Below are 17,287 nucleotides of genomic sequence, written 5' to 3'. Positions count from 1 at the left end.
TCTGATTTGCAATTTAAAAAAACATTTTTTTATTATTAATATTATTAATATTGTTATTATTATGATGAAAACAGCTAAATACAATTTTTTCAGGTTTCTAATGAACAGAAAGTTCAGATGAACAGCGTTTATCTGAAACAGAAATCGTTTGTAACATTATAAATGTCTTTATGATCAATTTTGATCAATTTCAAGCATCTTTGCTAAATAAAGGTATTCATTTCTATTTCTTATTTTTGATTTCAGATAAATGTCGATCTTTGTATTTATCAAAGAATCCTAAAAAAACGTACTCAACTGTTTTAAATATTGATGATAATAATAATAATAATAATAATAAATGTTTCCTGTACAGCAAATTATCATATTAGAATGATTTCTGAAGCATCATGTTATACTGAAGACTGGAGTAACGATGCTGAAAATTCAGCTTTGATCACAGGAATAAATTACATTTTAAAATATATTCGAATAGTGAAAATATTTCACAATATTTCTGCTTTTGCTGTATTTTGGATCAACTAAAAGCAGTAATGCTAAGCAGAAGAGAATCTTTAAAAAACATATTAACATATATATAATTTTATTGTATTTTTGTTGTTGTTTATTGCAGATTGTACAACACAAGCCAGGGAACATTCAACAGTGGAAGACATCCCCAAGATAAACACGAAAAAACAAGGAGCAAAAATAGAGACAAACAGGATAAAGACTTTATTAACATTAATATTAAAGTACAGTATAACAGCCTACAGAATAGTCAGTTTGAAGTTTGTTGAAGTCTGTATCTACACACTAGATGGCAGTAAGCTGTTCACATTAGATATCTCACACGAGAACGCGACCTGAAGAAGTAGGTTCACCCTCAAGAGTTTTGCTTCCGGTGTTCTTCTTCCTTTTCCTCTTGCCATAGCGTGAGAGCTATAGGGGGACTCGGCCCTCCGACAAAATCCAACTCCATCCACCTTTTATAGGTGAAAATTCCTGCACCAAAATGACCGAGCAGATGACAGTAAGGGGGACCCTAAAGGGTCATAGTGGATGGGTCACCCAAATTGCCACAACACCCCAATTTCCCGACATGATTCTGTCCGCGTCCCGGGGTAAGTGTCCGCAGAGCCGCGCTGGAGCACAACGAGTATCCGAACACACGAGACCTCAAAATTGCAGTGTATAATAGATCCATTCAGCTGTAGTTCTGTATAACACTCATATTTTGCACTTAATTTATGTTTAAACGGAAGCAATGTACCTTTACCTTAGAGCGTGTGAGATGCCTCCACCTGTCAAAATGATAATGCAAATATAAGCTTACATGTCGAAGATCTGTCAGCTGATCTTATGTTGTCCACCTTGCAGACAGGTCCATCATTATGTGGAAGCTGACCCGTGATGAGACCAACTATGGCATCCCTCAGCGTGCTCTGAAGGGCCATTCCCACTTTGTGAGTGATGTTGTCATCTCATCTGATGGTCAGTTCGCCCTGTCTGGCTCTTGGGACGGCACCCTGCGCCTGTGGGATCTGACAACGTGAGTATTTGGAGGGACAGGGCAGTCATTCAAAATCTGTTCCATTGGTTTTGAAGTGGTGATGAGACTTAAATGCCATCTGTGTCATTGTGATGATAAAGAGGCTGTTTCTGAACTTAAAACTCAAAGAATGTGGTTGTGTATGTTAGGAGTTTTCAATCTTTTAGATGCCACTGATGCCCAGATATGATAATCTTTGTTTGACGGACCCCCATCTTAAAGGGATAGTTCACCCAAAAATGAAAATTGTCATTAATTACTCAACTTCGTGTTGTTCCACCTGTAAGACCTTTGTTTATTTTCAGAATCAGATTCTGATGAAGCTAGGAGAATACTTGTTGAACATGGTAGGACCCTTGCTGTCTATGGAGGGTCGTAGAGCTCTTAGGTTTCATCAATAAAAAATCTCAATTTGTGTGCCGAGGATGAACGAAGTGTCTTGCGGGTTTTGGAACAACATGAGGGTAAGTAATTAATGACACAGTTTTCATTCAGGAGTTCACTTCCAGAACAAAAATGTACAGATAATGTACTCAACCCCTTGTCGTCCAAGATGTTCATGTCTGTCTTCGGTCGTAAAGAAATTGTTTTTTGAGGACAACGTTTCAGGATTTCTCTTCATAAAGTGGACTTCTATGGTGCCCCAAGTTTAAACTTCCAAAATGCAGTTTAAATGCAGCTCAAATGCGATTGTAAGTGATCCTAGTCAAGGAAGAAGGTCTCATCTAGTCATCCTGTCTTGCTCTGCCTGAGCTCTTTCGGGTCAAGAAGATCAAACACCCTTTACAAAAAAGGTAAAACAGCAATGTCGAATGATTTTGAAGTTGAGGGAGAAAATGAGATTGGAGTTTTTCGACATACCCTAACTGTCTTGAATTTAAAAAAAACAGTTCAGGCAGAGCAAGACAAGCATTTGAGGTTAAAAAGTATATAAATTGTAACTTAAAAAAATAACTGAACGTTCGCTAGATAAGACCCTCCTGCCTTGGCTATGATCGTTTGAAGCCGCATTTAAACTATAGAAGTCTACTTTATGTAGAGAAATCCTGAAATGTTCTCCTCAAAAACAATTTCTTTACGACTGAAGACAGACATGAACATCTTGGACGACAAGGGGTTGAGTACATTATCTGTACATTTTTGTTCTGGAAGTGAGTCTCTATCAATATAAACCTTAAGAGATTTTACAGGCTAGATTACATATTTGTGCTTTTTTTTTTTTCACCCAGTGGCACAACAACCCGTCGTTTTGTTGGACACACCAAGGATGTTCTGAGCGTGGCTTTCTCTGCTGACAACCGTCAGATCGTGTCTGGATCCAGAGACAAGACCATCAAGCTGTGGAACACCCTGGGTGTCTGCAAGTACACCATCCAGGTAAACCGCTATAATGCACTTTATGCAAGTTTAGTGCTCATTTTATGAAGAGAGTGCGTAGGATTAGTCTTTAACTTTCTTGGGTTTCCTTGGGGTCCCTGAAAAATCTTATTTCACAGACAAGGCCCAAGCCTAGTCTCAACCTAAAATGCATGTCTGGGCTGTTTTAACTTAGAAAGCATGTCATTGATGACTCAAGATGCACACAGATAATATGGTGTTATTTTAGGCACGTTTATAAAAACTAGTTATGTCCTAATTAAACTATGGCTTAATTCTGGCTTAATTTTAAGCCCTGCCTGTGAAACCCAGGTCTTAATGTCTTAAGTCTGATCAAATTTAAGATCACCAATTGTAACAAATCTTGTAATTGTAAGAGGTCAAATGTAGGAACTGAAATCATTATTTGGAATAATGTAATTATTAAACTACGAAAGGTGATTTAATGAAATGTAAGCACTGCATGTTTCAAAATTAAAACTTTATCGTACCAGCAAAATCCAATATTGATTAACTTCTAATCAAGGTTATTATAATCAACTAAAACCATAAATTGTTGCTTGATATACACATCTAAAATATTAAACATTATATTTTAATAAATCTAGATAAACTAATTGAAATTATCTTTTGGCAACTAGTTGAAATAAAATGAATAAAGCTGAAAAATTACTGTATGTGACCCTGGACCACAAAACCAGTCATAAGGGTCAATAAAATAAATGGAATAAGACAATATTTGGCCAAGATACGACTATTTGAAAATCTGACGGTGCAAAACAAATATTGAGAAAATCACCTCTAAAGTTGTTTAAATGAAGTTCTTAGCAATGCATATTACTAATCAAATTAAGTTTTAATAGATTTACGCTAGGAAATGTACTAAATATCTTCATGGAACATGATCTTTGCTTAATATCCTAATGATTTTTGGCACACAAAAAAAAAAATCTATAATTTCGACCCATACAATGTATTTTTGGCTATTGCTACAAATATACCCATGCTAACTTACAACTAGTTTTGTTATATGGCCAGGGTCACATCTAGACATTTAAATCTGGCTTTAATTATTGGTGTTACATGGAGATCGGAGATGCATGTTTGATTATTTGATTCTGCGTGTAAATACAGTGTTTTATTTGTCTTCCGTTTTAGAACCTCTATGGATACCCTAATGTTTAGGATAGTTTGTGATGTTCTGAAAACCTTTATTTTGTCTTGTCCACAGGATGACAGCCACAGTGAGTGGGTGTCGTGCGTGCGTTTCTCTCCCAACAGCAGCAACCCCATCATTGTGTCCTGCGGGTGGGACAAAATGGTCAAGGTGAGACCTTTCTCTCTACCTTAATGTAAACTACAGTAGTCAACATTTGAAGTAGATCCAAAAAAAGTGAATCAAAGTATTTTTATTTTATTTTATTTTATTTTTTTTTTATTTTTTTTATTTTTTTTAGGACAACTTTGAAAGGTTTTGATCCACTTCAAATGTTTGTAATAACATTTACCCTGTGATTAAACAAATTCACTTATTTGTCTGAGCTCTTGGGCTCTGACGACAAGTCCTGCAATTATGATGGGTTTTAAGACCATTCGTGAACAATTTATTCAGAGTTAATTGCGTGGATTGGCTGAATGTTTGCTAATGCAGCCGGTTTAATCTATGTGTTTGTTACAGGTATGGAATCTTGCTAACTGCAAGCTAAAGACCAACCACATTGGCCACACTGGATACCTGAACACAGTGACTGTGTCTCCTGATGGATCTCTGTGTGCCTCTGGTGGAAAGGTAATCACTTTTATTTTATTTTTTTTTATATGGTTTTCACTACTGCAGTTAGTGAACAGGTTAGAGGCTTGAGATTACCAGGTAAAGATGATGAAACCTTAATGCCTTCTGAATCAATGTGATTAAAAAAGAGGCTGTTTCTGAACACAGAAAACACTCTGAAATGTTTAGGAAGATTGGAGTTTTCAGAACTTTTAATCTGTGTGTTTGTGTCATTCCAGGATGGGCAAGCAATGCTGTGGGACCTGAACGAGGGAAAGCACCTTTACACCCTGGACAGTGGTGACAACATCAACGCCCTTTGCTTCAGCCCCAACCGCTACTGGCTGTGTGCCGCCACTGGACCTAGCATCAAGATCTGGGTGAGTTTATGTACATAAACCCTTCTCATTTGTATTTAGGCTACAAGCTAATATTGGAGCGCAGATCTCTGTGATGAAAGTTCAATGCCTTCTGTATCTCTATGATGATAAAGAGGCTGTTTCTGAGAACTGTTGGCCTGACCAGGTATAACATTATCATTCTGCTGTTGCAAAGCTGACCGTTTTCTCTCAACAGGATCTGGAGGGCAAAATTATTGTTGATGAACTGAGGCAGGACATCATTACCACCAATAGCAAGGCTGAGCCACCTCAGTGCACTTCTCTGGCCTGGTCTGCTGATGGACAGGTGGGTTTTACAGCAGCCTTTTTCATGCATTTTGTTAGCTCAGCTGCTCCCGTTGATTATTCCCAATCACTTATAACATCTGAAACCTTATGGTGACAGTCCTGCAAATATGAGGGGGACACTAAATATAATTTTAAATCAGTAAAAAGTGTTTATGAAATGTTGTCTGATTATAATACCAGTCTTTTTTTTTTTTCTCATCACAGACTCTCTTTGCTGGCTACACTGACAACCTGATAAGAGTGTGGCAGGTTACCATTGGAACCAGATAGACGCCTTTTCTAATGTCTAAATAAAAAAAAAAAGACTTAAAAAAAAAAAAAGAGCTACAATTGACTTTGTGTTTTACTTAAATTTCTTTGTCTTTCATTTGACCTTTTTTATTTGTAAGTAAGCTGTTTTCTGGTAATGTGTGAGACTGGTTCATAAGCTGCCATAGGGAAATAACAAGAAGAATAAAGTGCAGTAAACTGTAGAACTTTGCACTACAAACCATTGTTCATAATTAAGATAACACATTAAAATAATGTAATATCAAGCAGCAAAACAAGCTGTTTTGTACAGGTAAAAATAGCTGGACGTGGATGAGACCGGAAGCCAGGCACACTAAATTTACAAATGGCCTCGCCTTAAGGTAAAATAAGGTGGATATGGAATAAAACCGTATTTTAAAGTTAGGTATTTAAATTAAGTGGGGAAATTAAATTAAAATTAAATGGGTGTGTTGAGACGCTAGATGGCGCAACTATGTTGCTTTTAATATGCGACTGTTGCCTAGCAACAAGGTCAACAAACGCTATTCAACGTTGAGGACGCCGCATGATGGACTCTTGAATTATATTAAGTATTTTAATGTTTTAAAAGTAAGCAAACGTGTTAACTGTGCTTCCATTCTGGTAAATAAAACATTCTGCACCTGATATTTTGAGAAATGTTGCCTTGGCTGTTCAAGCAACTTCAAATTTAACCGTGGAAAGTCCAAAAATAGTGTAACAAGCTGTTTAAAAGTCATGGAGAGCGACAGTCCTCAAAAACGGATGCCTGCACCTCGTATCTTCGTGGAGAGGACGTTGGCTTTAATCAAACCTGATGCCATCCACAAAACTGATGAAATTGAGGACATTATTCTTCAGTCTGGATTTACAATTCTTCAGGTACGTAGTTGAACACATTTTTATTAAATATAACATTTTGCACGATGCAAAAGATGAATTATGTGGTGGATTGACACAATCCCTAATTTTGAGCATTTTGTAAGTACAAAGCAGTCATGTGGTGTCTTATGCCACTGTATTGTTTAAAATAAAAGGCTAATAAAATGTATTTAAACAACAAACTTGTATAGTATCATTATTTCTATTTCCTTTTAGCTTGTGCTATTCTGGACAATGTTTAAAACACTGTTGCTATCACCTCTTGTGTTATTGCCTGCTTATGATAAATTGTGTGTATTCCTCATTTGTAAGTTTGGTGAAAAGCCTGTTTTTAATAAGTGTACATTGTGTTTGTCAGCTGACAGCTCATATGTGACTCTGTACCACAAAACCAGTCATAAGTGTCAATTTTACGAAATTGAGATTTATACATCATCTGAAAGCTAAAATAAATAGGACGATATTTGGCCGAGATACAACTATTTGAAATTTTGAAATCCGAGGGTGCAAAAAAAAAATATATATATAGAGAGAGAGAGAGAGAGAGAGAGAGAGAAAGTTGTCCAAATGAAGTTCTTAGCAATGTATGAATTAATTGAATCAAAAATTAAGTTTTAATATATATTTACGGTAGGAAATTTACAATATATCTTTATGGAGCATGATTTTTTTTTTTTTTTTTTTTTTTTTTTTTTAGGATTTAATATCCTAATGACTTTTGGCATAAAACAGAAATCAATCATTTTGACCCATCCAGTGTGGGCTATTGTTACAAATATACCCATGCTACTTAAGACTTTTTGTGGTCCAGGGTTACATTTTGTAGCCAGTGCTTTAGTTTAAGAATGAGATTTACATTCTGCTTATGTTTTTATCATTTGTCATTTTGTTTTTCCTCATATAACAGAAAAGAAGGCTCCAGCTGAGTCCAGAGCAGTGCAGTGATTTCTATGTTGAGCATTATGGGAAGCTACATTTTCCCCATCTGACTGCCTTCATGAGCTCTGGACCGGTTGTTGCTCTAGCACTGGCCCGACACCAGGCTATTGCCACCTGGAAAGCCATAATGGGACCAGTCAGCAGCATAAAGGCTAGAGAGACACATCCTGACTGGTAATGAATGCCACTGAATGAATCTTCTCAGTCTTTGCAGGTGGTTTAATAATTAAATGGACTATAAAGTTAAATTCTCATAAGGGACAATTATTACGAGTGCACTATTTTCTGTAGCTTTTAAACTAAATAACGAGGTACTTAAATTATTAGCCTGTAGTGCATAAAATCCAATTAATCACATTACTCATCTGTCATTGCAACAAATCTATATGCATACTGTAATGTTTCATTTGCTCAATATCAGTAATTATTTGCATGTAACGCTCGTATTTCTGAATATCACCATCAGTCTGAGAGCGAGATTCGGCACATGTGACCTGCGTAATGCTGTGCATGGCAGTGAATCCTTCTCTGCCGCTGAGAGGGAGCTCAGGTTCATGTTTCCCAATTGTGAGTAAATCTAACTTTGTCCAGATGAGCTCAGTGAGCAGGATGTGAAAGCATACTAAACGTCTTTCTTTTTTTTGTCTACAACATTTATTTCAGCTGTGATTGAACCTATTCCTATGGGAGACGCTGCTAAAGATTACCTGAGCCGGTATGTCAACCCAACACTTCTCATTGGACTGACAGAGCTGAGCAAGAAAAAGCCACTGGACCCTTTTGTAAGTGTATTTATTGATTAAAAGTCATTCTAACCTAGCCTAAAACTCAGTTTCTCAGCAGCGGAAGTCACCGTAGTTAGGGTAACTTCAAGAGCAGTGAATAGGAGTGTACCACAAATATATTTTTTGCATTCCCATTTGCTCAAATAACAAAATAAAATCACCATGATAGAGTTTTCACAACTTTCAAAAAAGGAAAAAAAAATGAGAGAGACTGATAACGGCAGTCAGATGAGAGAACAATGTCAAATTTACCATGCCTCCCATATACGCTGCATTAGAAACACCCTTGCATTAGCGTTAATTAGGTTTTTTGTAATTTGATGCAAAGGTGATGTAATACAAATTATAGTGTTATAAATGCACATACATAAAAAAAAAAAATCAAAGTATACAAAACTTTCAAGGATTTACGATGCTGATGAAAAGGTTCTTGTGAAAAGGGTCCATCATTTTGGAATTACTTGAGGGCAAATAAATTGACAATTTTAGTTTTGGAAGTAGTTTTTTTTTTTTTTTTAACTGTTCAACCAGTTTCCTTTTGACAGCCTGGGCCCAGTTGTTCAAAAGAAATTTGATTGGATTTTGGCTAGTAGATTGGATCAAATTTTGAAAATGGGCTTTTCACATAATAAAAAAAGGATTAGATCACACACATCTTGGTTTTGATCTTAGTCAAACCTTCGGTATGTGTTGTTCAAAACTTTTTAGTAGGAATAGGATACCTTTGATTTAAAAAAATCATCTGTCAATAGCAAACAAAAATGGTCATTTATCACCAAATAAATGTAATTTATTAATTACAATGACTGACACAATCAACAGCAATGAACCAGCCAAAGGAAGTTTCAACTATCAGCATCCCTTATTGCATGTATATTTGTGTTTTTATTTATTTGTTGTTGGTCAGGGTCAGACAAAAATACAGATAATTCAGATCCAGATTAAGCTTTTTTTCTGATTTCATAATATACTGATATACTATTAACCCAGTTATTTTTGTATTGGTATTTTTCTTTACAGACATGGCTTGCAGACTGGTTGATGAATAATAACCCTAATAAGCCCAAAATATCTGATGGAACAGTAGTAGAGGAAGCAGCAGCATGATTTTGTTTTATTTTTTCAAGCATGTAGAATTTACCAATAAGAAGTTACTGTTTTGGTCATTTTGCTCATATCATTAATAGCAAACTGTTTTATAAAATAAAGTGTTACAATTTTGTTTCAGCCCTTTTTATTGTACAATCTAAATGTGTTTGTTTTAAAGTGTCATGGTTCTTTTAAATTTAAGGTTAAATGTGACCTTGGGCCACAAAACCAGTCTTAAGTAGCATTGGTATATTTGTAGCAATAGTAAAAAATAAATTGTATGGGTCAAAATGATCAATTTTTCCTTTATGCCAAAAATAATAAGTATATCAAGTAAAGATCATGTTCCATGAAGATATTTTGTAAATTTCCTATTGTAAATATATCAAAACTTAATTTTTGATTAGTAATCAATCATTGCTAAGAACTTTTAGATTTAGATTTTTTTTCACTCTCAGGTTTTAGATTTTCACACAGTTGTATCTCAGCCAAACCATTAATCAAAGGAAAGATTATTTATTCAGCCTTCAGGTGATGTATAAATCTCAATTTCGAAAACCAGGCCCGTATGACTGGTTTTTGTGGTCCAGGGTCACAAATTGCTAATTTATAATATCCTATTGTCATCAATTACTACAATGGTAGAAATAAATACTCTAACAATATTCAACATCAAATGAAATTGGAAAAGTGAAAACATGTATGTTTCTGATAGTGATAAACAAATTTTAAGTTCATTGTATGATCTCGACAACAAAATGAATTAATGAAAATAATCACAAGGCCTATATCGCAAACGTAGCCGTAATCTCCTTCCTATTACCATTTAGACCAGGCAGAAAAAAAAACAAAATTCAAACGCCTGTTTCTTGCATTATCTACTTTGTAGCTCCCTTCTAAAATTATATACTTTATATTTTATTTAAAAGTGGTCAACAACACGTTTATAAACCAAACAAGAACAAAGAGTTCTTCCCCCCACTCGACACGAAGGTTCAGAAGAAGCGCGTTTGGGGGAGGATTTCTGTGACGTGTAGGCCAGACATGTGATTGGCTCTTAGAATGATAGGCGTTCAAAGCCAGCCAATCAAATGCGCCCTTATTGAACTTCCTTTATCCTGTGTCCAGTAATATAACACCAACCGCTTGTCGGCGCAATAAGGAAGGGCCCACACCGCGGAAAGCATTCCACGGAGATTTTCACTTGCTGCTTTTACGGTAAGATATTTACGTGCAAATTTACAAATTTGTTAGCTTTCGTGTACGTTTTAGTTGTATGAAGTCTTACATTTAATTATAGGTTAGTAAAACTGTGTATTTGTGATTTACCAAAGCGATATGTTTACATTCTTGTTGCGTATGAGAATGCAAACGCCGCTGTTCAAAATGGTGGGGCATGTGCATTACATAAGGCGCTTCCTTTCGTAACCATTTCGCATTCTCTGCAGTTTTAGGTTTTCACATTAAACTACCACCATGTCAGACGCCGAACAGCAGTATATGGAAACCTCAGAAAACGGCCACGAGGACGATCTGAACGGAGCCGGTCAGTATGAGGAAGGCAACGGGGATGCTCAGGCCGGAGCGCAGGGAAACGCCGGTGCAGACGGAACAGCCGGAGATGATGAAGACGGGCAAAATGGATCATCGGACGGGGGCCAAATTGATGCAAGCAAAGGAGAAGAAGATGCGGGGTACGTTTAAAGGAATAATTGTGTTACATTTTGGGTTGTGGAATCCTTTGTTCCTTCCCGTCTTTGTTGGCGCCATGTGTCTTTGAAGGGGGATGGGCGCGTTGGTGAATTGTGCATGGAGAGGGGGTTTAAAATGGGCGATTGCGCCTCTTTTGTTTCCTCAAGATAGCGTTTTTGTATTACTACGCGCTTAATTAATACGTCTTCCGTTCCGGTTTGTGTTTCTGTTTATTAATAGAAAGTAGGGTTTTAAGTGCAAGAAATTTGTGAAATCCGTGCTACCACGCCCCCTCCTGGTCTCACTCCGATTTTCTGCTTCGTTTCCTCAGGAAAATGTTTGTCGGGGGGCTCAGCTGGGACACTAGTAAAAAGGATCTTAAAGACTACTTCTCTAAATTTGGAGAGGTGACAGACTGCACCATCAAAATGGACCCCAACACTGGGCGATCAAGGGGATTTGGGTTTATTCTTTTTAAAGAGCCAGCCAGTGTAGATAAGGTAAGCTTCAGTCCTTAAGAAAACCTGAGGTTTTGTGATACTTTGATGGTTTACTAAATTATTCATCTCTCTTCACAGGTTTTAGCACAAAAAGAGCACAGACTGGATGGACGACAGATTGACCCCAAGAAGGCAATGGCTATGAAGAAAGAACCAGTTAAGAAGATCTTTGTCGGCGGGCTGAACCCCGAAACTACAGAAGAGAGGATCCGCGAGTATTTTGGTGCCTTTGGCGAGGTACTAAAGTATTCCTTATAGATTTGTAATTTCTTTAATGGTTTACGCAGGCTGAACAAAAAATGTAGACATGCGTTAGGGTTTTTGGACTATAGGATTTTTTTATTGTTGTTGGTGTGGTATGTTTTTATTTTAAATAAATTGGTCTCTCCATGTCATCAAACCTGCATTTGTTTGATCCAAAGTACAGCAAAAACAGAATATTTGTACTTTTTAATATGTTTAAATATATTTTAAAGTCTTATTTCTGTGATCAAAGCTAAATTGATAGAAATTAACACTTTAAATTTAGGTTGTTTTAAATTGACTAAAATAAGTGATAAGGAAATTTTATAATATTACAAAAGATTTCTATTTCAGATAAATGCTGTCCTTCTAAACTTTTTCAAAGAAACCTGAAAAGTTTTTACTCAAGTGTTTTCAACAATATTTATTTTATTTATTTTTTATTTTTACAGCAAATTAGAATAAAAATTCAGCTTTGAAATCACAAAAATAAATTGCATTTTAAAATGTATTCAAATTGAAAACGGAAGTTTTAAATGGTAAAATATTTCCAAAATTTACAGTTTTTGCTGTACTTTGGATCAAACACTGTTTTGATAAGCTGAAGAGACTTCTTAAAAAATCTTACTGTTCAAAAACTGGTAGTGTAATTTTGTATGTAAAGTTTGGTATATAGTGCTTCTATTGTTAATAGATGTTTGTAGGTTTTCCTAATTTGTTAACATAATTTTTGCCAACCACAGATCGAGACTATTGAACTTCCAATGGATCCAAAGACAAATAAGAGGAGAGGGTTCGTCTTCATCACCTTCAAGGAAGAAGAGCCTGTTAAGAAAGTTATGGAAAAGAAATATCACAACGTCAGTGGAACCAAGGACACAAATGGAAAAGAAGGCCTTGTGAGTATTTCCACTGTGAAGTTAACCTTGAATTTACTGATAGATGTGATAAATCTTTAAGGTTTTTAATATTGGTGGTAGTTTATGCAGATGTTCTACTATTACGACTTAAATCATTAATTTCATTTTTCATCTTTCCCAGTGCGAGATTAAGATTGCACAGCCAAAAGAAGTGTACCAGCAGCAGCAGTATGGAGGACGTTTTGGAGGAAGAGGAAGGGGGCGTGGAGGTTAGTACCACTGCTGTCGGAGAGTCTCATCCACCACTTAAACTATAGGCTGCTTGAGTCTGTGCAGAGTTTACCTTGATGATAACTGCATGCTCATCAACTGTACAGATATGCATTAGAAAAACAACTTGGTCACCTTTGCGTGCCTGTATATGAATCAAATGCAGTCAGGTTGACCAAATCAAGTCACTTTTACTTATATAGAGCTTCACACAATGCAAATTGTTTCAAAGGCACTGCATGGTGGATAGGTGGGACCGGAAGATAATGGATGCAAACTTTAAATTCTGCTATAAAGTAGTTTAAAAAGACTGAGTATTCATATAGCCAAGTCCAGTAACTAACACACACACACACACACACACACAGATATTTAGTCATTTTTAATCTAGCTTAAAAGCTTTGTCTGATCTCAGATCTGATTAATTTAAATCCATTCTAATGCCCCACAAAGCTTAAGTAGAGACCAGTCGCTCTTTAATTTGCTTCCAGCTATCAGTGTGCATTATTGTGTGATAAGGTGTTTAAAATGGATTTTGCTTCGTTTTATAGGCCAGGGTCAGAACTGGAATCAGGGCTACAATAACTACTGGAATCAAGGCTACGGTAACCAAGGCTATGGCTACGGCGGTCAGCAAGGTTACGGGGGATACGGAGGCTACGGCAACTACGATTACTCGGGTGGCTACTACGGCTACGGCGGCGGATATGACTACAGTAAGCACTGATTGTCCTTGGGGTTTCTTCCCCGTCCCGTCAGGGTCTTGTGAATGCGAGGGACTCAAGTTCCTTTCTCTGCTTTTCTCTTACCCCCCTAGACCAGGGCAATACAAGCTATGGAAAAACTCCAAGACGTGGGGCTCACCAGAGTAGCTACAAGCCATACTGATCATGTGTAGTGCAGGTATGAACTTTAATTTTTTTCCCATTACCCATGGTAAGGTTAATTTGGTTGTGTTGCTCCATTACCAATTCATCTCCATTTACCCGGCCAAACTTTAAAGCAGAGAGGGCGATCCGTTTTCGGGGGTGGGTTTTTGTGGTCCAGTAGGGTTGTAGCAGTAGATATGATAGGCCCCATCTCTTCACCTCATTTTTTTTTTTTTTTTTTTTATTATTATTATTATTATTACAAGTTAACAGTTTACATAGATTCATTCGGCTGAATCTCTTGTGTTTTCTCATTTAAAGGTCGTAAAGCTACCGAGCAGGAACCAGCAGTCTGGTCACAGTGAACATTGGGGTCTTTTACTTTCGGAAGTTGGCAGAATCTGGACTTCTGCTTCATTTTGTACAGAAAACATAAAGGAACTGGGGGGCGCAAATGTCACCTTTCACATCTGTTTTATAATTTTTTTTTGGTTTGTTTTTGTTTTTGCTTTTTGTTTTCGTTTTGTGTCCTTTTTACATTTCCAGAGATGGAAGTGTTTTTTTTTACTGTACTTTTTGGTACCTTTTTGAATCTAATGTATTGTATGGTTGTATTTTACATCATGGCTGTGTCTACCACATCTAGGCTCAGAGCTCTCAAAATGCTTTCAAAATAAACAGTTTGTTAATTTTTCTTTAGTGTTTCTACATTTATTTTTTTTCCTGTGTCAACCTGTGCTCTGTGTTGCAAAGTTGCATGGCTTCAAGGTGAGATAAAAAGGGATTTCCTACCGATTGTAAGCTTGTCCATTGAAATCTGTTAGTGGCAAGTTTTGGTGACATTTACATTTTATTTTATTTTCTCTACTGCTTTTAAGGAGATTTCCTCCCGTCTTGTTAGATATTTAAGAGTGGCTTTAATAGTGATTCAACTATACCTCAAAACAACACACAGGTAACTGTAACATGATTCTTTCTCGAAACACTGGATACACATTCCTCCAGTGTCTTGAACAAATTTCAAGAAATAAACTTGATTTTTAAGATGTCTATTGTCTAAGTCTTCTGTGTTCAATTTGCATAATGTTGTCTTTCTAAACAAACCAAAACCTAGTTTGCCTTTAAAGAAATTCCAATGTCTGTATAAAAGAAATTATGGTTTTCCTAAGGATTCTTTTTTTTTTTTTTTTTTTGTTAACCTTCCGGGCACTTAAGGGGGTCTTAACATGCTCAAACTCTTGAAAATTTGCGCACACGTCGGAATCTGTGGCCATCAGGACGCCACAGAGGCTGGTACCGGGGTGTGGCAAGGGGACTCTACGGCGCCCCCTGGAATTTTGAGGGCCATATAGCACACATACTTGAACGTACACATATGAAACTCGGTACACATATAGAACTCATCGAGCTGAACAACTTTTGTACTCTGTCATGGGCTCCACGCAACAGGAAGTGAGATATTTAGGGCTGTGTAAAAAGCGCATGCTCTGGAATTTAATGTACTCCTCCCAGGACTTCCATAGGATTGTCACCAAACTCGGTCAGCATGATCTCAAGACATTGGGGATGCTAAATTGCGAGGGGATTTTTGATATCTTTGCCACGGTTTGGCCGTGGCAAGGCGACAAAGTTATGGCAAGAAATGAAAAACAGGAAGTGTCTAATAACTGTTGCACACATTGCCTGATTCTGATGAAACTTCACCAGTTTGTACGTTGTATGATGCCGATTCCATAAATGTGACTATTATGAGTCAAAGTTATAGCGCCACCAACTGGCAGCAGGAAGCGTGTCATTTACAAAATGCTTTGAAATCAGCCTCTTAATTTTACTTGATTTTCTTTAAACTTCATCAAAATCATGTCAAAACACGGCCGATAAGAATATGTAAAGGGGTCGATGATAAATCAATTGCTGTTGCCATGGCAACGTCTCAAACTTTAAAATTAGATTCCTGTCTTTTCGAGGCAGATAACATGCTTAGAATTTCATGAAACTCAACACACACATCAATATTAATGATAGTTAGACACTGGCGAAAGGTCATAAATGGGCGTGGAGCAGGCACTCTATAGCGCCATCTTTTGACAAAAGTTGGGGGGTTAGTTTTTCCTACAGTCAAACTCTGTACATATATTGTTCTCATCAATCTGGACAACTTTCTAAATTAAACTCATTAGCTAAGACCAACAGGAAGCCGGCTATTTTGATTTGAATGTGGATTTTTGGAAAAATCAGGCTGTAAACAAATTCACACTCCTACTAAGAACAACAAGCTGTTCACACCAAACTTTTTTAACATGAAGAGAAGATTCTGAAGATGTTAAATTGCGAGCGGATTTGGGATATCTTGAACGGTGTTGACGTGGTGATTTTTTTAAAGATGTAGTAAAAAACATAACCGTAATTTTTTTTATATCTTTAAAGTGCAGCATCCAAACTCTTTACAACTTTTTTCACACAGAGATCTAATCATTCTGAGCAAGTGCTGTTAATATAAATTTTATACAAGCTTCAATTAATTAAAGAAAATTAAAAAAAAAGAAATCAGAAACCTGCTGTCACTCTGGCTGAATGTCTCTTTGTGTGTGTGTTCTCAGAGTGAGTGAAGCTCAGTGCAGGGGGGAGGGGTGAGAGGGTGAGAGAGCTGTGACCCATGCTGCAGACCATCTTTGAGGAAGAAATGCACATATATGTAATGTAATTACATAAATATGTCTGATCTTTGAGAGTGATATTTTGAGAAAATATAAAGGGTCACTAAGTCTTTCATTGTTTGTATTTTGCAGTTGTTTTTTATTTATTTTTTACTGAACTGTACCATGAACTTGTCCTATTCAGTCACATAGCAAAAGATTAAGAAAAATACAACTTTTAAGCATGAGTGATTTATCTTCATTGATAGACAATATTTTCATAGTGTTATTTATTGAATATAAAATTATAATTAAAAATTTCAAGACAAACTGACAACAAAACAAACTTTGCTGTTATCTGTTCAAAACATCTGAAAACCATCATTTTAAGATCAGTTATATATATATATATATATATATATATATATATATATATATATATATATATATATCACCCCATTAAAATACTCAACTTGATTTTTAAAGATATTTTGAAAGAATGAAGCGTTTATAGAGCACTTTATTGTGTATTGCTGTACACCCACATGAACTGTGTTCATGTTAATTCACAGTACATAAACTAATGTTAAAAGATACTAATTTACCTTTAAACAATATATGAATACTTTTTTTAACTTAATATTAATTAACATTAATAAATGCTGTTTGCTATTGTTCATGTTAACTAATATAGTTAATGTTAACAAATGAAACTGGATGGCTAAATTGTATATATTGTGTGTATGTGTCTGTGTGTTGATTTTAAAGTGTAACCCTTTCAATTCTGTAAACTTTAAATCCAAACTGGCTGAGGGTTACTGTGAATGCATGTGCCAACTGGGCACCGTTTTCCTAATTGATTCTTAGTTATGTAGCGCTTAAGA

General features: G+C 36.2%; 3 protein-coding genes across 4 annotated transcripts; all 3 read left to right on the top strand.

Annotated features, from left to right (window-relative positions):
- Positions 1 to 890: 890 nt before the first annotated feature.
- Positions 891 to 5,698, top strand: rack1 (receptor for activated C kinase 1). The gene is made up of 8 exons (XM_073820433.1): positions 891 to 1,103; positions 1,360 to 1,531; positions 2,761 to 2,908; positions 4,140 to 4,235; positions 4,587 to 4,697; positions 4,919 to 5,059; positions 5,256 to 5,366; positions 5,573 to 5,698. Exons 1-8 carry the CDS (start codon positions 995 to 997, stop codon positions 5,636 to 5,638), a joined length of 954 nt encoding a protein of 317 aa, XP_073676534.1. The 5' UTR covers positions 891 to 994; the 3' UTR covers positions 5,639 to 5,698.
- Positions 5,699 to 6,219: 521 nt separating this feature from the next.
- nme5 (NME/NM23 family member 5) lies at positions 6,220 to 9,683 on the top strand. Its single transcript, XM_073821026.1, has 5 exons — positions 6,220 to 6,520; positions 7,428 to 7,633; positions 7,926 to 8,026; positions 8,123 to 8,241; positions 9,265 to 9,683. The coding sequence occupies exons 1-5, from the start codon at positions 6,377 to 6,379 to the stop codon at positions 9,349 to 9,351; spliced, it is 657 nt and encodes a 218-aa protein (XP_073677127.1). The 5' UTR covers positions 6,220 to 6,376; the 3' UTR covers positions 9,352 to 9,683.
- A 772-nt stretch (positions 9,684 to 10,455) lies between these two features.
- Positions 10,456 to 14,817, top strand: hnrnpaba (heterogeneous nuclear ribonucleoprotein A/Ba). Of its 2 annotated transcripts, XM_073820136.1 has the most exons (9): positions 10,456 to 10,551; positions 10,782 to 11,027; positions 11,357 to 11,525; positions 11,604 to 11,762; positions 12,512 to 12,667; positions 12,810 to 12,897; positions 13,450 to 13,614; positions 13,716 to 13,801; positions 14,089 to 14,817. In XM_073820136.1, exons 2-8 carry the CDS (start codon positions 10,810 to 10,812, stop codon positions 13,784 to 13,786), a joined length of 1,026 nt encoding a protein of 341 aa, XP_073676237.1. In that variant the 5' UTR covers positions 10,456 to 10,551; positions 10,782 to 10,809; the 3' UTR covers positions 13,787 to 13,801; positions 14,089 to 14,817. The 2 variants fall into 2 exon arrangements, with proteins under 2 accessions (XP_073676237.1, XP_073676238.1); XM_073820137.1 differs by lacking the exon at positions 13,716 to 13,801.
- The last annotated feature ends 2,470 nt before the right edge of the window (positions 14,818 to 17,287 follow it).

Source organism: Garra rufa, chromosome 16, assembly GCF_049309525.1.
Source record: "Garra rufa chromosome 16, GarRuf1.0, whole genome shotgun sequence".
NCBI classification, from domain to species: domain Eukaryota; kingdom Metazoa; phylum Chordata; class Actinopteri; order Cypriniformes; family Cyprinidae; genus Garra; species Garra rufa.
Note: the sequence above shows the minus strand (reverse complement) of the source record. Positions and strands in the feature narration are given on the sequence as shown.

Bases quoted from the DNA above. Each gene is read 5' to 3' on its own strand.
- rack1 (XM_073820433.1), top strand. From the start codon at position 995: ATGACCGAGCAGATGACAGTAAGGGGGACCCTAAAGGGTCATAGTGGA. The intron at 1,104-1,359 runs GTAAGTGTCCGC...TCCACCTTGCAG, and splicing joins GATTCTGTCCGCGTCCCGGG to ACAGGTCCATCATTATGTGG. The intron at 5,367-5,572 runs GTGGGTTTTACA...TTCTCATCACAG, and splicing joins CCTGGTCTGCTGATGGACAG to ACTCTCTTTGCTGGCTACAC.
- nme5 (XM_073821026.1), top strand. From the start codon at position 6,377: ATGGAGAGCGACAGTCCTCAAAAACGGATGCCTGCACCTCGTATCTTC. The intron at 6,521-7,427 runs GTACGTAGTTGA...CTCATATAACAG, and splicing joins CTGGATTTACAATTCTTCAG to AAAAGAAGGCTCCAGCTGAG. The intron at 7,634-7,925 runs GTAATGAATGCC...TATCACCATCAG, and splicing joins AGAGAGACACATCCTGACTG to TCTGAGAGCGAGATTCGGCA.
- hnrnpaba (XM_073820136.1), top strand. From the start codon at position 10,810: ATGTCAGACGCCGAACAGCAGTATATGGAAACCTCAGAAAACGGCCAC. The intron at 11,028-11,356 runs GTACGTTTAAAG...TCGTTTCCTCAG, and splicing joins AAAGGAGAAGAAGATGCGGG to GAAAATGTTTGTCGGGGGGC. The intron at 12,668-12,809 runs GTGAGTATTTCC...CATCTTTCCCAG, and splicing joins CAAATGGAAAAGAAGGCCTT to TGCGAGATTAAGATTGCACA.